The sequence below is a fragment of the Myiozetetes cayanensis genome, unplaced genomic scaffold (genome assembly GCF_022539395.1).
Source record: "Myiozetetes cayanensis isolate MyiCay16 unplaced genomic scaffold, myiCay2020 scf2-11, whole genome shotgun sequence".
Taxonomy (NCBI): Eukaryota; Metazoa; Chordata; class Aves; order Passeriformes; family Tyrannidae; genus Myiozetetes; species Myiozetetes cayanensis.
This window is the reverse complement of record NW_026087411.1, coordinates 34,508,469-34,533,897: the sequence shown is the minus strand read 5'-3', so window position 1 is coordinate 34,533,897 and position 25,429 is coordinate 34,508,469. Positions and strand designations below refer to the sequence as shown.

The 25,429-nt window shown below is 38.5% G+C and overlaps 1 protein-coding gene across 5 annotated transcripts in view; it reads left to right on the top strand.

Annotated features, from left to right (window-relative positions):
• The first annotated feature begins 3,529 nt into the window (after positions 1–3,529).
• SPAST (spastin) overlaps positions 3,530–25,429 on the top strand; it is a 40,229-nt gene continuing 18,329 nt past the window's right edge. The window contains exons 1-7 of one of the 5 annotated variants that reach the window (XM_050316788.1): positions 3,530–4,044; positions 8,048–8,134; positions 9,364–9,447; positions 14,836–14,931; positions 21,971–22,158; positions 23,125–23,258; positions 23,586–23,679. In XM_050316788.1, coding sequence (XP_050172745.1) covers positions 3,642–4,044; positions 8,048–8,134; positions 9,364–9,447; positions 14,836–14,931; positions 21,971–22,158; positions 23,125–23,258; positions 23,586–23,679 — 1,086 coding nt within the window. In that variant the 5' untranslated portion in view covers positions 3,530–3,641. The remainder of the gene's footprint in view (positions 4,045–8,047; positions 8,135–9,363; positions 9,448–14,835; positions 14,932–21,970; positions 22,159–23,124; positions 23,259–23,585; positions 23,680–25,429) is intronic. The other 4 variants (XM_050316789.1, XM_050316791.1, XM_050316790.1 and 1 more) reach the window with 4 other exon arrangements.

Here is a 25,429-nt window from a genome sequence, read left to right as displayed (position 1 = left end):
AACCATCCTGTCCCGACTGGAAGCTGTCGGGAAACGGAATAATCTGCTGCTTCTGTAGTTGTTGCGCTGTTACAGATTGTACCGGTGTTTGAACATCTGTGCCTGATTTCTTTGTTTTTAGTAGGAATTAAATTTGAGGAACAACTTCTTTACACTGAGGCTGACAGAACTCTGAAACGGGCTGCCCAGTAAGGTCGTGGAGTCTCTTCTCTCTGGAGACATTCCAAACCCACCTGGACGCATTCTCGTATCACTTGCTCTAGGTGACACTGCCTTGGCGGGGGCAGTGGACTAGATGATCTCCAGAAGCCCCTTCAAACCCTAACAATTCTGTGATACTGTGAATTCTCTGTCTGGTAACATGGTTTGTGCTAGAGGATTAAAAAGGTCTTAAGAATCTTTTTATTTTTGATTTGATGAAGTAGTTACATTCCTGTAGGTTTGGGTTTTTTTGAGAAAAAACATTTTTGTTGTTGCTTTACAAAAATAGGTCTATTTTTTTTTCTGTCCTTGCTGCAGTAATGACAGTGTGTATGAGTGACTTACCTGATGTTCTTAACGGATGAGTGATGTGGAGAAAGAATAGAATATGCCATGTTTTCACTTGATTGTGCTCTGATGTAATAATCTCATAATGGTGATTAAGTATGTACATCAGTGAACTTGAAACAACCATGTTTACAGAACTGACAATGTTACCAGTGTGACAAGCAGGCTTTAAAAATTTGTGTGTGGTCAGTCACAGATTTGATACTCAACTGAAATATTTGGAATTATAGGAGAACTACATACTGTCTTTGCGTCAATTTTAGTACCTGGTGCCGGCAAACTTATGTGACAAACATCTGTTGAGGAGGTGAGGTGAAAACACAGAAGGCAAAACACTTGAGTTTTTTTCTAAAACTTAAAACAGGAATACAAACAAATTCTTAATGTGAAGAGCTTTTGAGTTCGTTTTGAGGCTCTCTCCTAATTTTACATGAGGTTCTAGCAGTGACACTTTTGAGAATTGCATTTAGAATACTTGAAAAATCCTTAGACCCCTAGCCCTGTTTCCACATTTATATATTCTCTATTATATTCAGTTTTTGTGGTGATATCATGTTGGGAGTGAGAAAAAGTTTCCTGCCTTGACCTTTTGTGCAATGGTAAGTTATGGTGTCAGATTATTTGAATCTTTCTTAGTCCTATGACTGTAGTGCTTCTCTGCTCTAATATAAAAACCTTTAGCTGAGATACCAGATCGAGGACTCATGAAATACAGGAGGTACAATCTTCAGAACAAAGTCCAATCAGGTGGATGAGCTGATCCAACAGTTGCCCACTCCAGAAAATGAGGTTTCACTTCTTCTTCCACCCCTTGCCAATGTCCGTGTCCTTGCTGAGGTCAGCAGAGAGCCATCCGATGGTCTGATGAGGTTTAAGGTTTGTTTCTTTGTTTTTTTTGGTTTTGTTTTGTTTTTCAAACTAGCATTAATCTTATGCCACATTATTAATTAGAATAGCTCACAGACAAGACCAAAGACGGTTAGAGCCAGTTTAATGTAGGAAGGTAGGGAGATTCAACTTGCAGATCACTCAAATGTTTAATAGCCACACTAGTGAACAGATTCTCTAGGTTTTCTCACAGTTCCTGACAGTGTCTGCTTCTGAAGCTGTGTTTTTGGTTTAACTTGTTATTCCCCAACAGGTGCAGTCGTTTATTGCCATGATACAGCCACATGATCTACAAAGGCGTCATTCTAATTTTTTTTAACTTAAAAATAACTGAATAGATTGACTAGTCAGGGTTGATTGAGGTACATTGTCTTCTATTGTCATTTAATTTGTCCTTGTCAATAAACTTATTTCTTCACTAGCTTTTCTATTTTGATCAGGAGTGGGATGACACTTTAGATAGTGATGAGATAATAAAGACAGTAGTTCAGTAATCTGTTGTCATGGGGCTTATTTCACTTCACATTTTTGAATGCTACTTAGTATTTACTCTGCTTGAAGCTTCTGGAATTTCTTTGATATTCCAAAATTTGTTAAGCCTTTATATTGGGAAACGAGATTTTTTTTCTTTTTAAAGGATAGTTAAGTATACTGAAAAAAAAAAAAAGATACTTAACTTTGTTCAGCCACGAGTGGACTGGAAAATATTTCAATAATATTTTCATAATAGAAGTACATCATCCTTCTTTCCAAGTACAGGAGAAAAATACCTGATGTACATTACTACATTTTCAAGTTTGATAAAATTCTGTGTTTTGTACAGTAAGAAAATAAGTACTCAGTTCTGTCATTTAAGAAAATCAGTCAGTCATTTAAGAAAATCAATACACATTACCAAGGGAAGTAAAGTAACTATACAAGGCATAAGCAAACAAGAAAAAAACCAGTTGTTTTATAGTCATTTTGGAAAAATAAATAATCATAATAAATAAAACGTGGCAGACAGAAGTGATTTCAGTTTGGCATGTCCTTTTAATTAACACACAGCACCAACTGCAATTTCTTGCTATAAACTGGGAAAACTTGCTTGTGCACTGAATTAATTAATGCTTGTGCACTGAATTATGTGTCTACTGTTTGGGAACTCTGGACTACTGTGTGCAGTTCAGAGGTGTAGGAGAGACATGATCTGTCATAATTAACATCAGGAGCTCAGTGTTTTATTTGTGGAACAGAGGGCGTGACAAAGCAAAACAACAGCAGAAAAGATCAACCAATAGGCAAGGCAACCAAAAGGGGGGGGAAGACTGAAGCACAGATGAAGGGCCTTGCAACAGGGCTGAATATAGCAGTAGGCACAGAACGTGGGAATGCTGTTGTGTGGGTGCCTCCCCTTGTTTCCTAAACCAAAGGTACCAGGCATTTTTAAGGTTTGAAATAACCATAAGAATAGGGAGCTGGAGCATTTGTCTCATTAGTGGATACATAAATAAATAAATATTATAGCTGGGAAAGTAATTGACAAACAAGGGCTTGGACAACTGGGTGATCGCTTTTTGTAACGAGGGTGGAAATAGAGTTCTGGTTTTATTTTTTTATTTTTTTTTTTTTACTTCTCAGGACGATGTATCTATAATGTATATTGAATTGCGTTAGCTCCCTCTGTGTGAGCAGACAGCCTGTCATTTCGATTACAGAGATGCGGAGCAGACAAAGCGCCGGAGGACGCTCTCCCGGGGGCAGTTCCAGGCGGCGGGAGCACGGACACTGCCGGTGACTGGGCTGCCACACGTCCTTGCGTGCGAGGGAATTCCCCGGGCCCTCCTCGTGTGCCTCTAGCAATGACTCCCGGCGGGAGCGACGCCAGGGATCCGCGCTGCACTGTGCCTGCGGGGCGGCTCCCGACTCCAGTCAGCATAATTAGTCCTATTAAATTATTCATCCTCCGTCCACTCGGTGCGTTTCCATGTGCCATCTAACGGCCTCGGCCACGGCTGGAGCAGCCTTGATTTTCTCCAGGCACAGCGCTGGAAAGCCCCGCCCCGCTCCCGGCAGGATCCGCCCGCATCCCTCTCTCCCTCCCTCCGTCCCTCTTTCCCTCCCTCTCTCCCTCCCCCTGGGAGGGCCGAAAGGGGCGTCGCCGCCGCCATCGCCATGGCTGGTTGTTGTCAGTCCCTGGCAGCGGGTTATGGCGACGGCGGTGAATGAATTCTCCGGGCGGCCGAGGGAAGAAGAAGGGCTCAGCCGGCTCCAGCTCCGCGCCTCCGGCCGCCGGCGCCTCTCCCTCCTCGCCGCCCGGGCCGGCGCCCCCCGTGCCGCCGGCGGGGGCGGCGACGGCAGCGGCGTCCCCGCACAAGCGGAACCTGTACTACTTCTCGTACCCGCTGTTCGCCGCCTTCGCCCTGCTCCGCTTCGTCGCCTTCCAGCTCGGGCTGCTCTTCGCCTGGCTCTGCGAGCGCCTCTCCCGCGGCGCCCTCATGGCCGCCAAGGGCAGCAGGGCCGGCGACGCGCCCGAGCCCGGCGGGGCGCCCGAGACGGTGCGGTCGTGTCACAAGCGGGCCTTCGAGTGCATCTCCATGGCGCTGCGCATCGACGAGGACGAGACAGGTAGGGAGGGAGGGGAGCGCCCGCGGCCGCCCCGGGGTGCGGGGGGGGTGGGCGGGCAGGGCCTTCCCGCCCTGTGCCGGGGAACCGCTTTCGGCGGAGGACAAACAAAACCCGCTCGTGTGATGGATGCGGCCTGCGGGGGTCGGTGCGGGAGGGAGCGGGGAGTGTGCCGTGCCCGCTGCCCGCCCGTGCCCGCGTACCGTGGCGGAGCTTCGGCCCCGGCCCGGTCCGTCCCCGCCGCAGCCGGCAGGTGCAGGTCGGGTCAAAAAGCTGCGGCTCGGGCTCGTTCCCCACGCGGTGCAGGCCCCTCGTATTTCGCCCCAGTGAAGTTTTTGCTCCGGAGGTCCGGGTGAGGCGATTGAAAACTGGGGCGAAAGACAGCGTGCGTGACTAACAAGCCTTGGGTTTCACCAAGCCCGCCGGACAACAAAAGCGCCAAGGACAATAATAAGGGTCCATCCTTTAGTACACTGCCTGGCAAATGATGCAAGTGCTGAAGCGAGTTTTCAGGAAACTTGGCCCCCAAAATGGCCATTTGGAGTTGTCTTGACTTTTAACGAAAAGAAATGCTTGCATTTTGGCAGTTGTTGTTTTTTCTTTTTGTGTGTGTGTGTGGGTTGTTTGTTTGTTTGTTTTTAAATGTTTTGCTTAAGGTGTTTGACACACTCTTGAAAAACCTAAAAACCTATCATTGTGTGACCAGAAGACCTTTTTTTTTTGTCTAGAACATTAAAAAAATCAAAAATGTTTGCTACTACATTTGGTTTAGCCATTTACATTAAACATGGCAGCACAGTTCTGTCAGCAGCCAAAAGGCAGGCCTTTAGGGGCATGCTGTGCTGTTTTTTAAAATTCTATGGAAACATCAGAATACCTTATTCTACACTTTTAAGTTGAGCTTTAGTGAAACCGCTGTCCTAGAGGAGGACATTAAAAATAGAGGAGTAGGCCTTCAATAGAAGCTACATGCTGAGAGCACCATAAAAGCAAGGGATGTGTCTTGCTTTGCGTTGACAATTTGGGAGTGGCAGTGGCAAGCTCTGGGAGAGAGAAAGAAAACCTACCATGTGCAGCAAGGTTAATTTAGAACAGATGTACAGTGAGAGAGCACTGAGGGTCATAGGAGCGAGCAAAGCATGAAAGAAAATGAGGTAACTTAAAGCTTCAGTGTTGTTGATTGCTCTGTGAGGAGTAGCCAAGTCTTATATTATCAGGTACCTGTTCCACTGTTGTGACCTATAACTGTTGGTGGTTTGGAGGGTAAGCCCTTAAATACCGATTTTAATCATGGACTTGCTCTGTAGATACCCTTAGATTTATCAGTATATGAATTAGCTGCACAGGTCATACATCTAATAAGATCATTTTTGCTGCTAATGGGAGCAGTGGCACAGCTGTTACAGCCCTGCAACTGCAATATACATTTCACTGAGAAAGAACTCACTTTGCTTTAATGCATAGATCTGTTATTTCCTTATCTGTTTTTGCTGGAATATATGTCTATCTTTGTTATAATGTGTAAATAAGGTTTTTATAGCTTCCAACGGAAAACCATATGTTAGGCACAGCGTGTGAAACTGGTTGGAATTTCTGAATTGTCTAATATCTGTTAGTTATGTGGTGGTTTTGCTGTTGTGGAAGCTGTGCACACTTCAGTAATTTTGATAGCACTTCTGGTAATTTTTTGTGCTTCTAAATTATTGGGGCAATTATTTTTGTTTTGCTATTTTCACAATCAAGCTTAATATTTTTTTCTGGGACTGAGGAGGTACATGTGTTGTGTTGACTCCTGCCCTCAGCTAAGCATCCACACAGCTGCTTGTTTCCTCCCCTCAGTGGGACAGGGAAGAACATAGGAGGAGCAAAAGTCAGAAAAAAAGGTGAGAAAACTCTGAGCAATGACTGCCTTGGAAGACAGCCCCCATCCAGTTATTCACCTACCCAAGATTAATTTATTGATGAGCATTACATTGAATGATACAGAATATTTCTTAGGTCAGTTTGTGTCAGTCATCCTGCCAGTGTCCCCTTCCCAGCTTCTTGTGCCCCCCCAATATACTCACTGGGAATCTAGCATGGGAAAAGGAAAACCTTGAGATTGTGCTGTTCAAGCAGTACCCAAACCATTTCTCTGTTATCAACACTGTGTTAGTCACAAATCCAAAACACAGCAGCATTTGGGCTGTTTGTAGAAAATTATCTCCATTCCAGCCAGAGTCAATACAGCTGATCAGCAACTTCCAAGGAATGTGACGTTTATTGCATTTTTAATGTCACAATCACTGAAAACTAGTAAACCATTCCGTGGAATCGGAGCACAAATTGTGCAAACAGCTTGCTGTGATATAGTGCTTTTAAAACTTTGTTATAAGTTTTAAAGTTATAAGCTGGAAGTGAAATTTTAATGACCTTGGCATGTTTGCAGCAGCTCCTCAGAATAGCAAAGGAAGTCAGGCAAAACAGACGTGGCTGGGATCATCGCAAATTTGGTTTCTATTTAGCTATAATCAGCATTAGATTTACACTGCAGTCAAAAATGTTTCTATGGGTGATGGGGAGAAGAAACTTAAAGTAAAAAAAAAAAAGGCTGAAGAGAGGATTGAACTCACTCAGCTTCAATGATTTAATTTCTTTAGCTTTATCCTTAACAGTCAGGATGTATGAGGCTGGTGAAGAAAGGGTAGTAATAAAATGATTCCCAGGGTGTGTGATGTTCGTGACTGTAGGAAGGTACTCCTGTGCTTTGTGTTGGTAAGAAGAGCAAAGCATGAAATAACCTGCACAGGGAATCTTGCCAGATGTTATTATTAAAAGATTTTGCTTCTGGAGAGAAGCAAGAGAAAACCCTGAAGAGGATTCTAGAAATATATTGAAATATTTTTACTGACACTAACATTTTCTAGAAAGTAGGTTTGAGGCTGAAGTTATCAGAAGATTTGAGTGCAGAAGCAACACAATCACTGGTAACTGGCACTTAGGAATAGTTTTGTGAAATGTTATGTCATCTGAAACTAGGGTAATGATATCTGAACGGTTTCATTGTAGGCATTTTTGGGTTTTTCTACCACTTGCAGCTGATCTTGTAATACAGAATGTGCTATATTCGTCTGTGGAAAGGCATGCTTAGTGTGACGTAACTACTTTGCAAAAGTGTGTTTCCATGTGCAGGCAAATATCTCTTTAAGGCAGAGTATTTATGGAAGGGGATCAATATGGAGTAGATATTAATAGGTCTTCAGTGGTTTACTTGATGTTACGGTGTCACGTAGCATAGGTTAGGCATAGCCATGTCCATGGTTGTATTTGCTATAATAGCCATTTAGGATGGGGTTGGTACAGAGGTGTACTCTTAATTCTACTTGCATTGTGCTTTAGTTAAAGTTGTGTGTTAAAGTTGACACACACCTGCAGTACAGCAGTTTTGTAATAGGATAAACAAAGAAATACCCTTATGGCAAAAGAGCTGCTCTGTACAAAAGATAACCTGAGGAGAAGTGTTTCATCTCACTCATGTAGTATCTTAGACTTGTTGCTTTTCTTCTTGAGTTTCAATGCTTCTAGTGTTACTTTGGTATTGATATAATCTATCACTGGAAGATTAAGAGGGACATCTCTATTTGCTGTTCCAGAAACAAAACCTGTTAATTTCACCATTTCTGTTGTGAATGAATTTGTGTAGGTGAGCTTTTTTACCTTGTTTTGTTTGTTCGTTTGGTTAGTTGGTTGGTTTTTAAGGGGATTTATCTTTTTAAGGCAGATGTAGAATATTCTTAAAACAGGCAAAAGTGATTTGAGGCTGGTGTAGTACTGTTTTTAATAGAAAATCTTATTTGAAACTTAAGTAGATATAAAGTTGACAGTGTCCCTTTAAGAGTTTCTTTAAATCATAGGATTTTGTTAAAATATATCTTCCTGCTTCTTACTTGTTTTATGCAGCATTATATGGAACCATTCCTAAGCTTCAATTCATTACAGAAAATAATGGGTTCACTTCCTTTTTAAGCAGGACAAAAGGAACAAGCTGTTGAATGGTATAAGAAAGGAATTGAAGAACTGGAAAAAGGAATAGCTGTCTTAGTAATTGGTCAAGGTAAGCCAGTTTTGAGTTTTGTGGAACAGATTTTGGTTTATGGCTTCTTCAAAGTGAGAAATCAATATTGCTAAATATGATAGGTGCTAGGAATAGTCTGCTGTATGAATTAATTCATAAGAGTGTTTCTTATTCTTGTTTTAGCCGTAGGTGAACACTGGTCCATTTCTCTGTTCTTTGTCTATAACACATGCAAATTTTGCTCCAAATATTTTCAGACTCTCCAAAATCATAAGCAGTTCATGAAAATCCTAAAGTAAAACACTTGATTTCTTATATAATGGGAATGCTAAAACACTGAGTTCTGATTTGATTTGTCAAAGTTGACAGTTCACGTTCTCACTTATGCAGAATTTTATATTCCCTTCAGTATAACTTAAAAAGAAACCCCCCAGTTTGGAATGGTCTGATATTGTCTTTTTGAGTAGCTTAGGCCAAACTAGCTAAATGTTTCCAATAAAGAAAAAAGCCGTCTCTGTATGTGGAACCACATAGAGATACAGATGTAGTGAAGGACTTGCTAAGAATTTCTGTCCTCAGAATAATACTGTAATTATAATAACCCAAATCACCAGCCCCAACCCCAAACCTGTAAGTGCTTTTGCAGACTGTTATTTTATTCCTCAGCTATGTTTAGAAGTGTATGGTGACATGTTACTTATGGGGCAATACCAGTGGCATTTGATTCAACCTGTGTAAATTGCACAGTTTAAAAAAAAAAACCAAAAAAACTTGACTTGGACAGAAGAATTTCTTAGGAAGTAGTGGTATTAATGTCTAATTCTGTGTGTTTTGAAATGTAAAGGGACACAGTCAACTGAATTTAAATCTGTTAATTTTGCCAAAGTGAGATCTTTCGAATTGTACTTGCCTCTCAGTCACTTTTCAAGCTTTGTAAAGATCTTTTTTTATTTGACTTCTGTTCAGAGAAATGCAGTGACAAAAAACATATATTAGGTCCAATGATATGTTAGACAAGATGCAAAGCAATGTTTGGGTTACCACAGCTCTATGAGCAGTACTGTGAAGCAGATAGTGTCAAATAACTTTAAATTCTTGATTAAATAGGAAGCTTTAGAATTTTTCCATTAGTTTTGTAACAATGTTCCGTAGTAGAGGGAATAGATTAAGGGTGGGAGGAAGAGGAGGGAAGACTGTGTGTCAGTATTTTAGCACTTAAAGAAGTTTATTTGCCAAATTGTGTTTTAATGTGTATTTTTCTTTGTAAGGTGATCAATGTGAACGGGCTCGACGTCTCCAGTCTAAAATGATGACAAATTTGGCAATGGCCAAGGATCGCTTGCAGCTTTTAGGTACCAGTTACAATTCATGACTTTGGAAAGTTTGTAATTATTTGCACAACTTCATGTAATACATTCTTCTAGAATGTTACTTTGATTTTTAAAGGGAAAGAGTCATTATCTGTGTAGGGTCTCTTTAGTTTTTACTTTAGAGTAAGTGCTGTTGATGCGTTTTGAAAATGGAATTTCAGGTATAAAGTAACTGGAAAGTAACTGGAAAGTAACTTTCTCATAGTACACTTGACTCATAGAGTCAGGAAGTCTTATTCAACTCTTGTTGAAGTTTAGGATTTTTGCATTGGAACTGTAGTAAAACTTGAAATACTGATGATCCTGAGTGCCAAGTGTGCCTTCTTTAAGTGTAACCACTTCATGTTCTGTTAATTTTACTGTCACTTAACACACCATTTTACCTTGCGATTTATATATAATAATAATAATTCTTTAGCATTGTGTAGACCGTAAGGTTGTGAAATCCTAATTCCCTTAATTTCTTTCTAGTAGTGTTCTATTTTAAGACTAGCAGGTAAGGTCACTTCTTTTCAGAAGCGTGGTATTGTATAGTTTTAGCTTTATTAAAATAAGGCACTCTATATAAGCTCTTAATGGACAGAGTGAAACAGGCAGGATTGGAAATTGCATCTTACTGTGCCTGATAAACAGGCACAGATCCCCCCATTGAGCAGCAAACCCACAGCTTTGTACAGTGCATCCTCTAAACTGAAAACTTGGGAAATGCTTTCAGTTCAGTCAGTAAAATGAAGATAAAGATTTTTTTTAATCACACTCTACAGGTGAACTAAAAAATGTGCTTCGGTTTAACTTGAATATCTGCAGCTTTAATCCTGCACTCTTTTGTTTAGAACTCTACTAAGTTCTTTTCCTAGGAGCATATAGAGCAGACAGGAAAATTCGTGTTCTTTCCTTCTTTTACACTTTGTGACTCTGTAGTCCTGACTGGTGATTGACAGGGAAGATGTGACAACCACAAGACAGTGAGTCCCTTTTGTTTCCCTTGATGTCCTGGTGTACTTGAGAACTTTTTGTAAAAAGTTGAAGGCATATGGGGTGAAAGAGGCATGTGGCTTCTATGCTCTAATATGGATGTTTGTTGGTGCAACCTTAGTATGTGCAAAAAAGATATTTTCTACTTCTTAGGGTTATAGGCTGACTTCTAGAGGTAATATAAACTAGGGAACAATAGACAGAAAGTGATTACATGCCAACAGTCTTTGATAAAATATGGCTTGTTGCAGACATCCTAATTGCAAGTAATTAGAATTTCGTTTTACAAATTTATTGTTCTTTAAACTTGAAATAACAGTGTCTGTATTTTGTGGGTATTCCTTCATTATTGCTTGTGTTACCACTTGCTGTGATCTGACTGAAAAAAAAAAGGGTAAACATCACAAAAAAGCCTAAAGTTGACCATTCATCTGGACATGTTATCACATACTATTTGTTTGCTCATTGAGAATGCAGATTGAAAGGTAAACAGAACAGTGTTTATTGAATAACTTGAAGTAAAATATTATTTTTAGTTTTATATTATGAGAAGTTTAGTACTTTGTTCTGCCTAGGTTCTTGTTTGGTTTGCACTGAGGATCTACTTCAAACAGTGTACCTGAGAGCAAAATTTGGATAAAAAAGAGTGAGTGAAATCATGTGTCCTTTAGGAAGGAAAAAAATGTGATTTGGGGAGATATTCCAATGGATTTAATCCCCTGTGAGTTTGATCATTGTGGATCTATTGAGTAATATTTTTATACCATCTAACCAACTGTCAAGTATTGACAGCATCTCTTTTTATTACTTTATATGTAATTTTACATTGATTTTGTGGAAATTTAAGGCAATCTAGAGTTGAATTGCTGGTGCAATTCTAACCATAGCTTTTAACCTGTTACTTATAGTAACAGATATTTGGAATTTTTAAGTGGTGTAGAGATCCTTTTGTAGAGATCCTTGAACTAAACATGAGGCTCTTGAAGCTCTTAAGGTTCATAAAGTGATTTTCCTATGAATCCAGCTCATAAGAGCAGATAGTAAGTGTTTTCCTCTAGCCATGTGGAATTTCTCCATTTCTTGAGAAAGAATAGGCAAGTCCTTTATTGCATTAGCTGACAGGATAAAACAAACTTAAAGTAGTCAATAATATAAAATATTTCGTCCTGCCTGTTAGACAGAGATGTGATTGTAGACTGCTTAACTGAAATGCCATCCAGTCAATCAAGTTACGTTGGTAATACATAGGAAGTGGAAATTAAATCATACGGATTATAACTGTCCCTTAGAAGTGCTCAGTGTCTTCATTTTTTTTGAAGTGTGTTGGTACATCAGCACAAGTTTAAGTTGCAAGACTCCACTGACAGGAGTGTGATGTCTGATCACACCCATGTATTATCACCATGTGTCATCACACCACTGTGCCTTTTAATGTTGGAAGTGGGTGGAGCTGCTTACCTTGGTTGATGGGTTTTCTATTTTGAGCCCTGTTTTCATTTTGAGTCTAAATTTCTGTATCTTACTCTGTTTGAAGCTGTAATGTGACACAGTCTGAAAGCTGCAGTTGCTACTCCACTGACAATACTGAGTGGCTCTCAGGGGACTTCTGAGTTCTACCATTTGAATTGGTGGCAGCCCCCATTTTTGACATGGTTTGGGGGTGTGTTAGTTGTGTGCTTACTCAGATGAGTGGCTAAATCTTGCTTTGATAATCCTCACGGAACTGATCTCTTCTGGATAACTTATCACAGCTGCATGTCCAGTGCAATCCTATTTACTTCTAATGCTATTTATATGTTTTATCTATTTGTGTTCTCTATTTCAGAGAGACTTTCTGAAGGGGAATAGACTTTTGTCACCACAAGTGCCTTCCTGTGTATTATGCATAGCTTCAGTATTTTGACTGAAGGGTACACATGGCACATAATTCAAATATCTTTCATCAGTATCCTCTTTGGAGGATATTGATACTCCTCAGTGCTCCCCTTGTATACATAGGGTCTTCAATGGACACCTTTTGGGATCCTCCACTTTCTTGGAGGCAAGGGGTTTTTTTTGCTTCAGGCTTGTGTTACAGAGTGACTTTTTTTTAGAAATCAGTTACCTTGAACTCAAGGTCTGGTGTTGTCTAACTAAGGCAATGGCTGCAGTGCTGTTGATTTGGTAGGTTTATGTCAGCTTTGTATCATCAAGGAGAAATAAGGAATGAGATTCTGTAAACTTTTTTTTTTCAGTGTCTGGAGACAGAGAAAGCTTTTATATGGAAGGTGATGGTGTTCTCTTAATTCACTGGAATAATATTTAATAGCCTAATTTATCTTTGATATTCTAGAGGACCTTAGAGCTACACTGTCACTAAAGAAAAGTGATATGATTTTTTTTTTGATGTATATGCAATAGTAAAATTACATGTTAATATGTAATGTGATGAGAAGACGGTGCATGAACTGAAACTGGACAACAGTTGAATTACACTTTTTCTTTTTTTTCTTTTTCATTGGCATTCTGGAGTTCCTAAACATGTGGAACTAGCTGAGCCATTAAAAACTGTAGGAAAACCCCAGTGTCAAATTGTAACTTTGAAAAAAATAGCGTTTCCTGAATTCTTGCCCGGGCCAATTGATGTTGTTATCATCCCTCACTAGAAAGCTTTTTTTTTTTTTTTTAAATGCAGAAATGTTCTCCAAAACATAACTGATTATCTAGTATCTTAGAAAGCCTGTTAACACTAATTTGCTTCATAAGCTTCTGTATGAACTGTCCATTCTGATTGCATGCACCGGGCAGGAAGTAGATCATTCTGCTGTCTCCTTTGGTAATGCTCCATCCACTAAAATGGTGTATTGTCTTTGCAGTCAGTTGTACTTAAAGGACTTTCCTTACACCTCTAGGGAGGAAAGCTTATTAGGGTAACTTCTTGGAAATTGCAAAGCTTGTGGTTGGTTGTAGGCTGTTCTTGTGTGACTAATATTTTTTTGTTTTACTGTGCCCGGCTCTTCGATGCTTTCAATTTAAAACAAAGCTAAACCTTGGGTGCACATACTAATCCTGAACTTAAGCTTTTCATATTTGCCTGTGGCTTCTAAGTGTTCACCTAAACCTCATCGTGTTCTGTATGAATATTATTATTAAGCCTCATTATTGTGAGGTATAAAGATATTATTCAGGGAAGCAAAGCAGTGAATGATCAGAAGCAGGAAGAAGAAGAAAGGAATACAGCAGAAAGACTGGGGAGAGATCTGTAACAGATAAGCGTAAGGAAGGAAGTGCTCATGCGTGTTGGTTTGTATGATCTGGCAGCAATGATCTGCAGTGGCAATTCTTCCTCCAGGCAGGGCATTGTTGACCTTGAGTGTGCACATTTTCAGTACAATTTGTCTGCTTTTGCATTATGTGCTTTCATGTTTCCAGAGGACATTGCTTCTCTACTTGGCCATCTCCTTTCCTGCAGCTTCTTGCTACTGGTGTCTCTTAAGGGTGAGCAGAAGAAACAAGGGGAAGGGAAGAAGAGCTTGGCAATGTATGCCTTGCATCCTTACAAATCATGTCTTCATTTTAAAACCAGAGGATTTTTGTGAAATAAAGGTGGGAGAGACAGTAGAGTGCCCCAAAAGTAAGGCCTAGAGGTTTTAAACTGCAGTGGGAAAAGCAGGAGCTGGTAGCTGAGCTGCAGAGAACAAATAGTCTTTAATTATTTTTTTGTGTTTTCAGCCTTATACCTCTTTGACTTATGGTTTGGCTGTTTCTCATTACTTCTCAAAGTTAATTTCTTTCTCCTTTAACTTTATAAGTGTTATATTCAGATGTTTCTGAGGTTAATATTCCTAAAGAATAGTTTGCATGACAGTTTTATTAACATAATTTCTAAGCATTTATATTTCTAAATAGAGATCTTAAAGACATAATTGTAATGTATATATGTTTTGCTTGAAGTTTGAGCTTTCTGTAAAATGTTTACTGGCTGTTACTACTTAAATGAAACATTTAATATGCAAGGAAGTGATGACTCCATGCAGTTGGTCAAAAGTAACACCATGAGGAGGACTTTGAGAAATGGGTTATCAGCACAAATATTTAGTAAATTAAATAGGTTCAATCCTGAACATGGCTTTGGAAAAGTAACCGCAATCACTAGACTGGAAAGATTGTTGTAATTAACTCAGCCGTAAATGGTGAGTTTTAAAGCTGTTTTCAGTCATGCTCGTACTAACAGAATTTTCTTACAAGTTTGCTAAACGTTGTAGAATAGTTAGAAATATTCCTTTTATCTTTAACTATAACAAAGCCAAACTTGACATTTGTGTGTTCAACATACATAAATTTTCTTGGTTCATTTTTGGTTTTTGTTTGTTTATTTTATCCTTTTTCCTCCCTCCCCCTCTGTCTACTATGTAGAGAAGCTGCAGGCAGTTTTGCAAATTTCCAAGCCGCAAATGGAGGTCTATAATGACAGTACTAACCTGGCATGCCGCAATGGACATCTCCAGTCAGGTGGGTTTGGTTTTACCGGCACCTATTGAGGGGATGTCTCTCAGTTTCTGGTGTATTACAGGGAAAAGTAATGCAATGCTATGTTCTGGTCCCACCAACTTGAAAGAAAAATTGTTTATATTTCTGTTTTTAAAAACTTTGTATAAAATACATCCCATCCTTTCCGTGGCTTTGACAACACTGCTTTATTTTGTAGTATTCAGTTCTCTTACAATGACTGTCTTAGAATTCAAAACCATTTACTAAAACAATGCTTTTGAAAATATTTCTCATGTTACATTTTTCAAGGAAAGTGTCAATGTCAGATACGTAGGTTATATATTGTGCCTACATAGGTAGTTCTTTCTTTATGATATTGTGAGAGTGGATGTGCATTTGCGTTAAGCTACTTTAAAGTTCAGGGTTTTTTACACTGAGAACGTGATACAGAGTTAAAACCAGGGGAGGACCAACAACAGCTCTTGTGTTTTGTCAAAGAAGGTGGTTTTAATCCTTTCCCAGAAGACTGAACCAGGTATACTAAAACAGCAGAAGTAAACTTGTTTCTCCATACAGAAAGAGTAAAGTTGTTGTGAGGTTTGTGAACTGCCTTTGGGGAGCGTTTTAAGCCAGCAGTAAGCTCTTGTCACAACTGTGATTTCAACTGGTAATTCATACAGTAGCCTACAATGAGGTTAAATAGAGAGCTAACAAGCACTGGAATTCATAAAGCTTGTCGAACTGAGTCAGGAGCAGCATTCAGTTTTTAAAGTAAGTAAACTGAAACTTAGTGTGTACCACATGCTTTTCCTCTGTTTGGTTTTTCGTTTTGTTTTTGTAGTTTTTTGTGGTTTTTTTTCCTAAGATATTTTTCTAGTTCTCAAGTCATCTTACTGTTTGATTTTATTCTTTCCAAGGTATAAGAAGTTAAAGTACTGTGTCATGTTAGGCACCTTTACATTATTCTGTGTGTGGTATTTTTGTTTAATTGCGTTTGTGAAAAAAGTGTAGTTAAAACGGCTTTTTGGTGTAAGTTCTTAGGTATACTGATGTTGAACTCTCTACCTTCAGTGATTCAGAACAACTCCTGTCTTTTTAGCAGGCTGGCTAGAGACTGAATGAACAAGTACATACATAGACACACAAAAGTTGATAACATATTCTATTTAATATGAACAGCTTTTTCTTTAAACTCTTATTGTAATATTTTCTTGTACCTTTGTCTCAATGTGTCTCAGAATTGGATACTGCAGGAGAAGGTTAGATGGAATTTTCTCTCTTAAAACTGTTATTTTCCTTAATATGTTAGTAACAAAGCATAGAATATTCATTGGCATCTACTGGAAATAAAGAAACATTTTGCCAGTTCTTTGGCAGGTGTTTGTATTCACAGAAGTTATTGTAGCAGAAGGTGATCACTATTGGTAAACTTGCGGAAAGTGATGTGAGTCAGTTTACACACTTAGAGTCATACTCCAGGTGATTTAGAGAAGATGAACCACTTCTGCAAAACTGTGAAGGAAACGGTAGTGAAATGACTGCAAAGGGCCACAACCTTCTGGGAGTGCATTTTTCTGAGAGTCTTCCTACTTTCTGAAAAGGAGTGTGGGCTAACAGAGAAATGGTCATATACCAAACTTCATGGGATCTGAGGAGGGACAGAAGGCCTCAAGTGCTGGTCCTAAAAAAAAATTAGGTACCAGGCATCTACTGATTACTTTGAATAGATTTCAAGAGGCTTGTTCCATTTCCATTTGCCAAAGGTAGAGTTTAGATTTATAACTTGTGGAAGTCAGAGCATTACCTAAAGTATTGAACTTTCCCCGCAGCTGTGGGTCCCTGGCAGTACCGTGAAAGTCAGCCAATTAACAGTTGTCTGAATTTCTTAATTGGCTGGTGCCTGTGCTGTTGTGCTTGCTTTTTATGTCTCTATTTTTTTGGGTGTTGGGGGAGGGAGCCTTGTTTGTAAAAACATGCTGGTACTACACTTTTTTCTTAAAAGTAATATATTGGTTGTGCTTCGTTGTGCTAATCATCTTGCTGCTGTTCTTCCTTTTTACATGGAAAATGGTATTTTCACACAGACAGCTGCAGTAATTCAAAAACACAAACTAGATGACAAATTCTTAGGAAGCTGTACAAAATCAGTTTGCAGGCGACTTCAGATAAGAGAACTGCTGTTATTGAGAAAGTAGAGGTACTTCAGAGGTACTGAGCAGCAGGGCACTGGAATAAACTTCATTTTCTATCTACGTAAAGTATTACCTGTGCTGTTGCCTAAAAGCATGAGCTTTTTATAAGTCCAGGATTTTATGAAGTGTGAAACGTGGTCATTCTTAGTTTTAACATCAACAAAATACCTTTTTGCTAGTTCTTGTGTCTAAAATTGCTTTTCTTTCTTTCACTTGCCTTTAAAGGCCAAAGTCTTTACAGATGTTTTTGCTTCATAATTTTATCTGCTATTCTATTGCCACAGCCGTACTGCACATCTTTTGTATTTCCAAAGTGGTACTGATTTGAGATTCTTCCTTCTCTCAAGATCCTATTTGTGTCAGCCTTTTGGGCCAATTTACTTGATTGTACTACAAGAGACTACCTGTCCTTGTCTTTCTCATTCATAGTTTCCAAACATACCTGAATAGTTGGAGATTTTTCTTGAGAATTTATTTTACAGATTTAGAGTGACTTTCTTGTTGCGAAGACCTCATTGCAGCAGTATCACCAGCCCTTCAGTTGCAGAGGGCTACGCAGTAACTTACCCAAAGGGTAGTAAAAAGTAGCCTTGATTCAACCCTTTATTTTGAAATACATAATTATTGTTTAATATCCATCACTCTTGTACTCAGAACAGTCTTAAATTAGATGTAAACCAATTTACCTATATTTTTTTTCCCTCAGATGTGCTTGTTTTCCTTTGCATTGTGGGTTGTTGATTTTAAATGAGCTTGGAAAGGAGATTGTGCCAGTCTTGCCAAAGGCAGAGTTTGAGCTTTATGAACTCATTTACTGGACATACAGTACTGATAGTATTACAGTAATCCCAGTGTACCATTTTACATTTAACGTGTAAATCTCAGCAGGATGTATGATCAGAGAAAACATTAACAGTTTCTGTTACTTACTACAACATGAACACTGTGCAACTAGCTAGCATTTTACCTCAGTTTTCTCATGGAAGGACTTGCTGACTAGTCTTTAATAGTAGACATATATTGACAATGTTTATCCAAATGCAAAAGTTGTACTAATACTGAATTTTTAAGGAGTTTCCCAAGTAGAAGAACAAGTAGCAATAAAGTAATTTTTAACACTATAATTTGGCAACAGCAGATCTGACTGATAAGGCTCTGTCAGTTCAGAAAGAAGAAATGCTCTGTTTCTGACCTCGTAGCTGTGCTACCATTTAAAATGTGGAACATGTCCTTCACAGTTGCTGAAGCTTTCTGTTAGGTAGCTTTTATTACTTGAGTCTACCTATTTGAAAAATCTGAATAGAATATTTGAAAGAATTGCTATTTAAAGATTTTTTTTAAATAGAACTACTTACATAAAGTTACAGACAATTCTAGATTGGAGAATTTTTTTCCCAGTGTGGGGTCCACAGACCATGTGCAATAACTCCTCTTAGTCACTTTACACTGGTTATCAATAGGCATATGTAAAGAATTTCTGAGGAGTATTCCCTGATGATATTTAAGGTATCACAACTAAAGGCTGGAAACTGTTCTGCAATACTGGAGTTGCTGTTGCTAATTTTAATTTAAATTTCTCTTGGATGCTTAAAAAGTTACAAACAAGTAGAAACTTCTTTATTAAGATCTGCTTTCATCTGATTTAAATGGGCAAAAGAAAATATAATTTGTTTGCTTTTTAGAAATATAAAGTATGTTGTTATATTTTTTAAATAAATAAGCTACCACTGCATGTTTTTTGTGTTTGCAGGTATTTAGTATAATCAAGATTCTCTTAAACTTGTTCAAACATATCCCTACTTTATTTTATCTTTAAAACAGTTTAATATAATAAATATATTATGTAATTTTAACATTTATCTCTGTAAGGGAGTCTGAAATTGACACTTATGTCTGCAGCTTACCAAAATTTAACCAACAGAAAACCCCAGACACAATTTTGCTACTTGCTTGTTTGTAGTTTGTTTGTGTTGTGTATATATTTGGATGGCAGATTAAAATTGCAGGGATGCTTTCAGGACCAGACAGCTATTATGTCTGTGTAATCCAGTGGTGTTAGCTTGGAGCTTTAAAGTAAATTCTGTCCAGAATTAGACAGTAACATCAAACTGATCAAGCCCCTATTACTATCCTGTAAATATATATGAAATAGACAATTGAACTGCTGAGTGTTTCAGATACGCTTGAAAAAATACCATGGTGTCTCTTTGCCATTAGAACTTCAGGCACTTCATTATTGTTTTAAACAAAACAGTGAAACATTTGGCAAAAGGCTGCTGGAGATACTGTGAAGGTTTTAAGGTCACTTGCTCTGTATTTTCAGTCTTTCAGGAGATGACAAATACAAATGGGTAAAGAGTGTGTTTTGGGCTTTTGCATTTGTTACAGCAAAATATATATCTTGCACAATGAAACAGTGAGAGCTATCTGACAAGTGACATGTGCACTTAAACACTTCACACTTTAGAAACAGGGAAACTTTAGATAAACCGTAATTCTGAAAAATTTGATCACATTTTTATTTGTTGGCTCAATGACAATTTGTATATAAAATGAAGTTTCCCTCTGGAGTTGACACTGTACAAACAGCTATGTTCAAGAGATGTTCATCAGCGCTTCTTTGTGTGCTACCCATCAGGACTGACCACAAAACATATGTAAACCTAGTAGTCTTGAGTCCTGGAGGTACAGCTGCAGTAAATAATAACTTGTGTTTAAACCTTTCTCTTTTCCCTCTTTCCCCGCTTTTATTTCCTACTTCCTGAAATACTCTTTATGCGTGCAATTTTATGATCCTCAAAATTGTGGTGTTTGTGTAGTATTCTCAGTAGGAGGGAGTAGTTCTGGGAAAGTGTGATAACTGAGCAACTTGTTAGGGTGAAGGAGGTGGAGAAAAACTACTTCAGCTTTTTGAAGTCTTCCCATGTTGACTTTAAGCCAGCTGTGCAAATGAGGTTGAGGGGAAAAAGAACCACCCAACCAAACTGAGGGCCACCTTTTGATTAAGTTGGGCCAGTCAAAGTGTTGAGTAGCTGGATGCTTTAACAGATTCATGCTTTTTGAACTTGAAAGTTACTGAGTATGACTAACGAGTTTTTGACTTGGAAATTCCTGTGTAGGAATGACTAAGTAAATTTAACCAGCTCTAGAGCTGTGTGTGATTTAATCAGTAGCCAGTTTTGGTGGTTTTTCTTGTTTTGTTTTGGGTCTTTTTTGTTTTGTTTTGTGTTTTGTTTTTTTTTTTTAAGAAATATCTTACAGGTAAATGTACTTAATTCTGTTCTTCAAGTTCCCTTGGTTTTTTGCATATTGATATATCTGCATTGTTTATGATGACCGGTAGAGTTTCTTTAACTCTAAAAAGGGATCAATTTGTGACAAAAGAAAGGCTTTAAAAACCTTTTAGCCAGGTAGTTAAGGATACCTACAGACTTTGTAGAGATTTGCACCTGGTAGTATGTTTAAAGAGGCTGAGAACATGGTAGTAGTTAATTGATCCTTCCATGATACTGTTTCACTGAAGTATTCTTTGAATTTTTTAAACACAACATTAAAAATTACAACTCTTTTTACTTAAAGCATTTTTCACTGAATTGCAATATTATAAGTTAAAAATACTTCAGAGTCATTAATTTCCTTTAAAATCAAGAGTTTTTTGGCCCATTCCTTGAAACAGATCAAATTGAGTTGCAGATTTCTAAAAACTTTGTGAAGAAACTTGTAGCTGAAATCCATCTTGAGCTTCCTTACCTCTGAAACCATATTTCTCTTATGTAATCAAAAAGCTTCTTAATCCTTTAGAAAGGATATAAAATGTGGCAGTATTTACAGTTTTCATCACTGACAACAGTACTGTACTAGACAGTTTCCAGCAGTGTATTCCCACTACAAAAAGTCTCCCATCTGGTGCTGTCCTCTAATCATTAACCAACCTGACCAACCTGCTTGCTTGCTGTAGCATGTTCATATCTCTGAGTCTCTGATTTGATGTTTTACACGTGCTATTTCTGTGCCAAACCCCTTCATTTTTACCTTGTATCCCATATGGAGAATGTAGAAATCAAGTGCTATTTTGTTTAGACCAAAATGGCCTCTTGTAGTGTGATGACTTGGGGCCAATATTTTAAGTTTTTTCTCTGTCACCTAATTTGAGACTTCACTGCTTTATCATGGAGGTGAATTAGTAGTGTGAATGGAACGTTTGGTGGTGTTTGAATCAATGGTATCATATATTTTAAGAGAATTTTAAATGTAGGAAGGTAAGCTGCTTCAGAGCTGTCTATTTAGAATTTACTTACCCCTTGAGATTCCTAAAGTGGAAGAAAGTTGTAAGAAAAAGCACCTGACATTTGCTTGCAGGTATAACTATTTCAATATTCCCAATTTAAAATGCCTTGGTGAAGCTTCTGTGTGGAAAGTCTGGATAGTGTTAACTAGAATCCAAAGTAATGAGCCTGCTAACACCATTTAAGGAATTAATACTTTGAATCTAAAGGCTTGAAATTTGGGGATGATTATAATGATTAATTTTAGGAGTTCTTTGGAAAGAAGGCAGCAGAACACAAGCCAGAAGACTTTGCACTGTAAGGGATAGATGGTGTTCATTCCTTGACAAAAGGACTCAGTTATCTCTGGCTTTTCTAAGATGGCTAACTAGTGTTCATTTTCAGAGCTCCTAAAATTTCAAATCTTAACTTTAGATGAAAGCAGCAGTTAATATCCCCCTAATAATACTAAATATCTTTTGAAATTTGCGTTATTCTTCTATAACACTGTATTATAGGTTTCAACAATTCTATCTTCAAGTTAGAGTTATGGTAAAAGTATGACTGCAGCAAATGTTCTTATTACATTGGTTTTCTTTGTAGAAAGTGGAGCAGTTCCAAAAAAGAAGGATCCCTTAACACACACAAGTAATTCACTTCCTCGTTCAAAAACTGTTGCAAAAACCGGATCCACAGGCCTTTCAGGTCACCATAGAACGCCCAGCTACAGTGGGATATCATCATCTTCTGTGTCTAGACCAGCACCTAATTCTGCAGCTTCAACTCACAAGGTAAGGTGAGGATAAGCACAGGAGTATACAATTGAAAAATGAATGTAAGTTCCAGAACAAACAGTGTATTTAATGCCTTTATTGCAGTGTTGTAGCAGCAGAAGATTTTTTTAAAAAACTGAAACCCCTACATTTTTGGCCAAGCCTCTTGAGCTAGGCTGCAGAGTGGATTTTAGAAACTGGGGTACATCAAGTGGGTGCATGGGCAAATGGATTTTAAATTTAATCACAGTAATAAATAATACTTGTTTTTAAAATTACATGGACAACGAAGTGAAAGCTATCTAGGTGAAAAATAAATAGCAGTTCTTACTCCAGAACTACAGATTCTTCCCCCTGTGAGTTCCTCCCCTTCTAAAGCATTCATGCATGCACAGGTTGTATTGAAAAGCAAGTGATGGTTAGGTTGTGACTGAAACAGAAAAATACATCCTGTACTAAGAATATGGAAAAATACAGCATTTCTTTTGACCCATCTTTTTCCCTTCCATTCTTATCACCCTCCCACGCCCACTACTCCTACTGTAAAGTAAAATGAAGATCAGAATGGACTGAACATAAAAGTGATTAAAATGTTATTGCTACTACAATATAAAGGATTTTAAGTGACCTGCTTAATTAAAGTATGACAGCAGTAGAAATTCTTGCATATAGTATGGAGGATCTGAAGTGGTTTGAAATGCTTATTTCTAGAGTATGCTGGGGGACAATATCATAGTTAAATATAATGAATTATCAGACAAAAAAACCTTAAACCAATGACCCCTCACCACTGGAGCCTATGATGTTCTACCCATGGCTGAATATGATAATATGATTTGTAGCAAAATACAGCATCAGAATATCTGGTATTTGTTAATTTATTATGTTCTATTGGAGCAAGAGAAATGTGGAAGTTGTTTTGTTAACACTGTGCTTTTAAAGTATTGATCTGGGTTGTTTTTTTTTTTTTTCTTTCCCCTCCAGGCTGCTCCTAAAAACAGCAGAACAAATAAGCCTTCCACTCCTACCCCTGCTCCTCGAAAAAAGAAAGACATGAAGATATTTAGAAATGTAGACAGTAATCTTGCTAACCTTATCCTGAATGAAGTTGTTGATAGGTAAGTCTGAAGAAAATTAGGCTTTTCAATGCAGAAAATCAGTTTTTCATTCAGTACAGTCTTAGTCTACTTGCAATGGAATTAGTGCCTCTAGTTTGTTGAGGGGTTTTGGGAGGATTGTTCTGGGAGTATTTTTTTTTTGTTACTTTGGCAGAAGGATGAAAATCCAATTCAGAAATACTTCTCTTTTTAAATGCTTAGCAATATAAGTTGTAGATTTTCTCAAAAGGGTTCTGTATAAATAGTCAAGTGTGTTAAATTAGTCAGCTGCAGCTGAAAAAAGAGTATCTCATTGTTAGACTAATTAGTATTCCATTTCTTTGTTAGTGGGCCAGCTGTCAAATTTGATGATATCGCAGGGCAGGAATTGGCTAAACAAGCTTTGCAAGAAATTGTTATCCTTCCTTCTCTTAGACCTGAGGTAAGCAACTGGGTGTTGTTATCAGACTGTGACAGGATCAGGGAAATGTATTGTGCTTCACACATGAAGTGGTGATTCTTGAATCCCATCTTTACTGATCACGATTGCTATCAGTAGCTCTGTGGTGATAGCCATCTTGGAAAAGGGGAATGTAGGCTCGATGTGTTAAAATACTGTTGTAAAATTCCTTGTCTTCTGGTTAGTCAACGTTGGAGAAAGTGGCTGGGGCAAGAGCTTAAAAAAAAAAAGCAAACCTCAAGCCAAAACCAAACCATCAAACCACAAACCCTAAAAAACAAACCAAACAAAACAACAAAACCTCCACAAAACAAACAACAAGAACAAACAGACAAATCCTCACAGTTTGTGAGGCTTAGTGTTCCAGATAGGTATAATGGGTGTCCAGCCCTATATGGCCATGTAAAGGTCAAAGATCTGAATTGGAAGAGTGAAACGGATCAGATTTGTATAAGTAAATTAGGTCATGGCACTATCTGATTGGAAAAATGTTATATTGTTACTGTGGTCATCCAACGTGTTGGTTAGACACTCTGAATAGTTTTTTCTAGCAGGAGAGAAAGCAAAGAAGTGTAGTGAACAAGCAAGTACACTGAAGTACGTAACATTTAAGGGCAGATTTTCTCTTTATTTGGCAGCGTGGAAATTGGTCATTTAGACTTTTACTGATCATAGATGGTACCTCAACTACTCTTACTGCCTAGATTCAGGCCTGGTCTATATATTAGTGGAGTTATCTAAGTTACTTTAAAAAAAAAATCAAACTGGTCATTTTCTAAAGCTGAGTTTGCTAAAAGTGGCATGACCTTTGCGGAAATTGTGTGCAGTGATTTACTGCAGTGCTCTGGTGAGACCCCACCTGCAGTACTGTGTACAGCTCTGGGGTCACCAGCACAGGAAGGACGTTGGACTGTTGGAGTGAGTCCAGAGGAGGAGCACCAAGATGATCAGATGTATGGAGCACCTCTACTATGAGGAAAGGCTGAGAGAATAGGGATTATTAAGCTCGGAGAAGAGAGGGCTCCAGGGTAACCGTACTACAACATTTCAGTACCTGAAGGAGACCTACAAGAAAACTGGAGGGGAGCTGTTTACAAGGGCAGGTAGTGACAGGACAAGGCAGAAAGACTTCAAACTGAGAGAAGGCTTAGATTTGGATATTAAGAAGAAATTTTTCACTGTGAGGGTGGTGAGGTGCTGGAAACTTGTTGCATAGAGAAATTGTGGATGTGTGAGAGATGTCCCTGCCCATGGTAGGAGAGTTGGAAGTAGATGATCTTTAAGGTCCCTTCCAACCCAAACCACTCTGATTCTATGCTTATTGAAGCAAAATTGCTGTTTATACTTTCTATTTACTTCTGGATCTCATTTGTCACACTGACAGGTGACTGGAGTTGCTCTGGTTTTCCTCTTTCTCTTAATGAGGCTTCTGGTTTTGAAGCATCGCAGGGAAGAAACCCTAAACCTGGCATAGCATCACAGAAATATTAAACTTAAGGAAAACTTTGGCAACAAATGTGCATGCTCTGATGTTGTTATGCAGAAGGAAAGTGTCTCTGTTCCACCTCTGTTATTACAGTGCTGTAGTGTGTCAAGTTTGTTGTTCAGTAACACTGATATAATGAGCTGGGTGGGAAGGACTGTGAGATGTGAGGCTGGGAGTAGTTATGGCTCTTTTCCAGTAACAGGTGATATTTTCAGTGAGGTTGTCTTCCTATTATTGTAGCTGGCC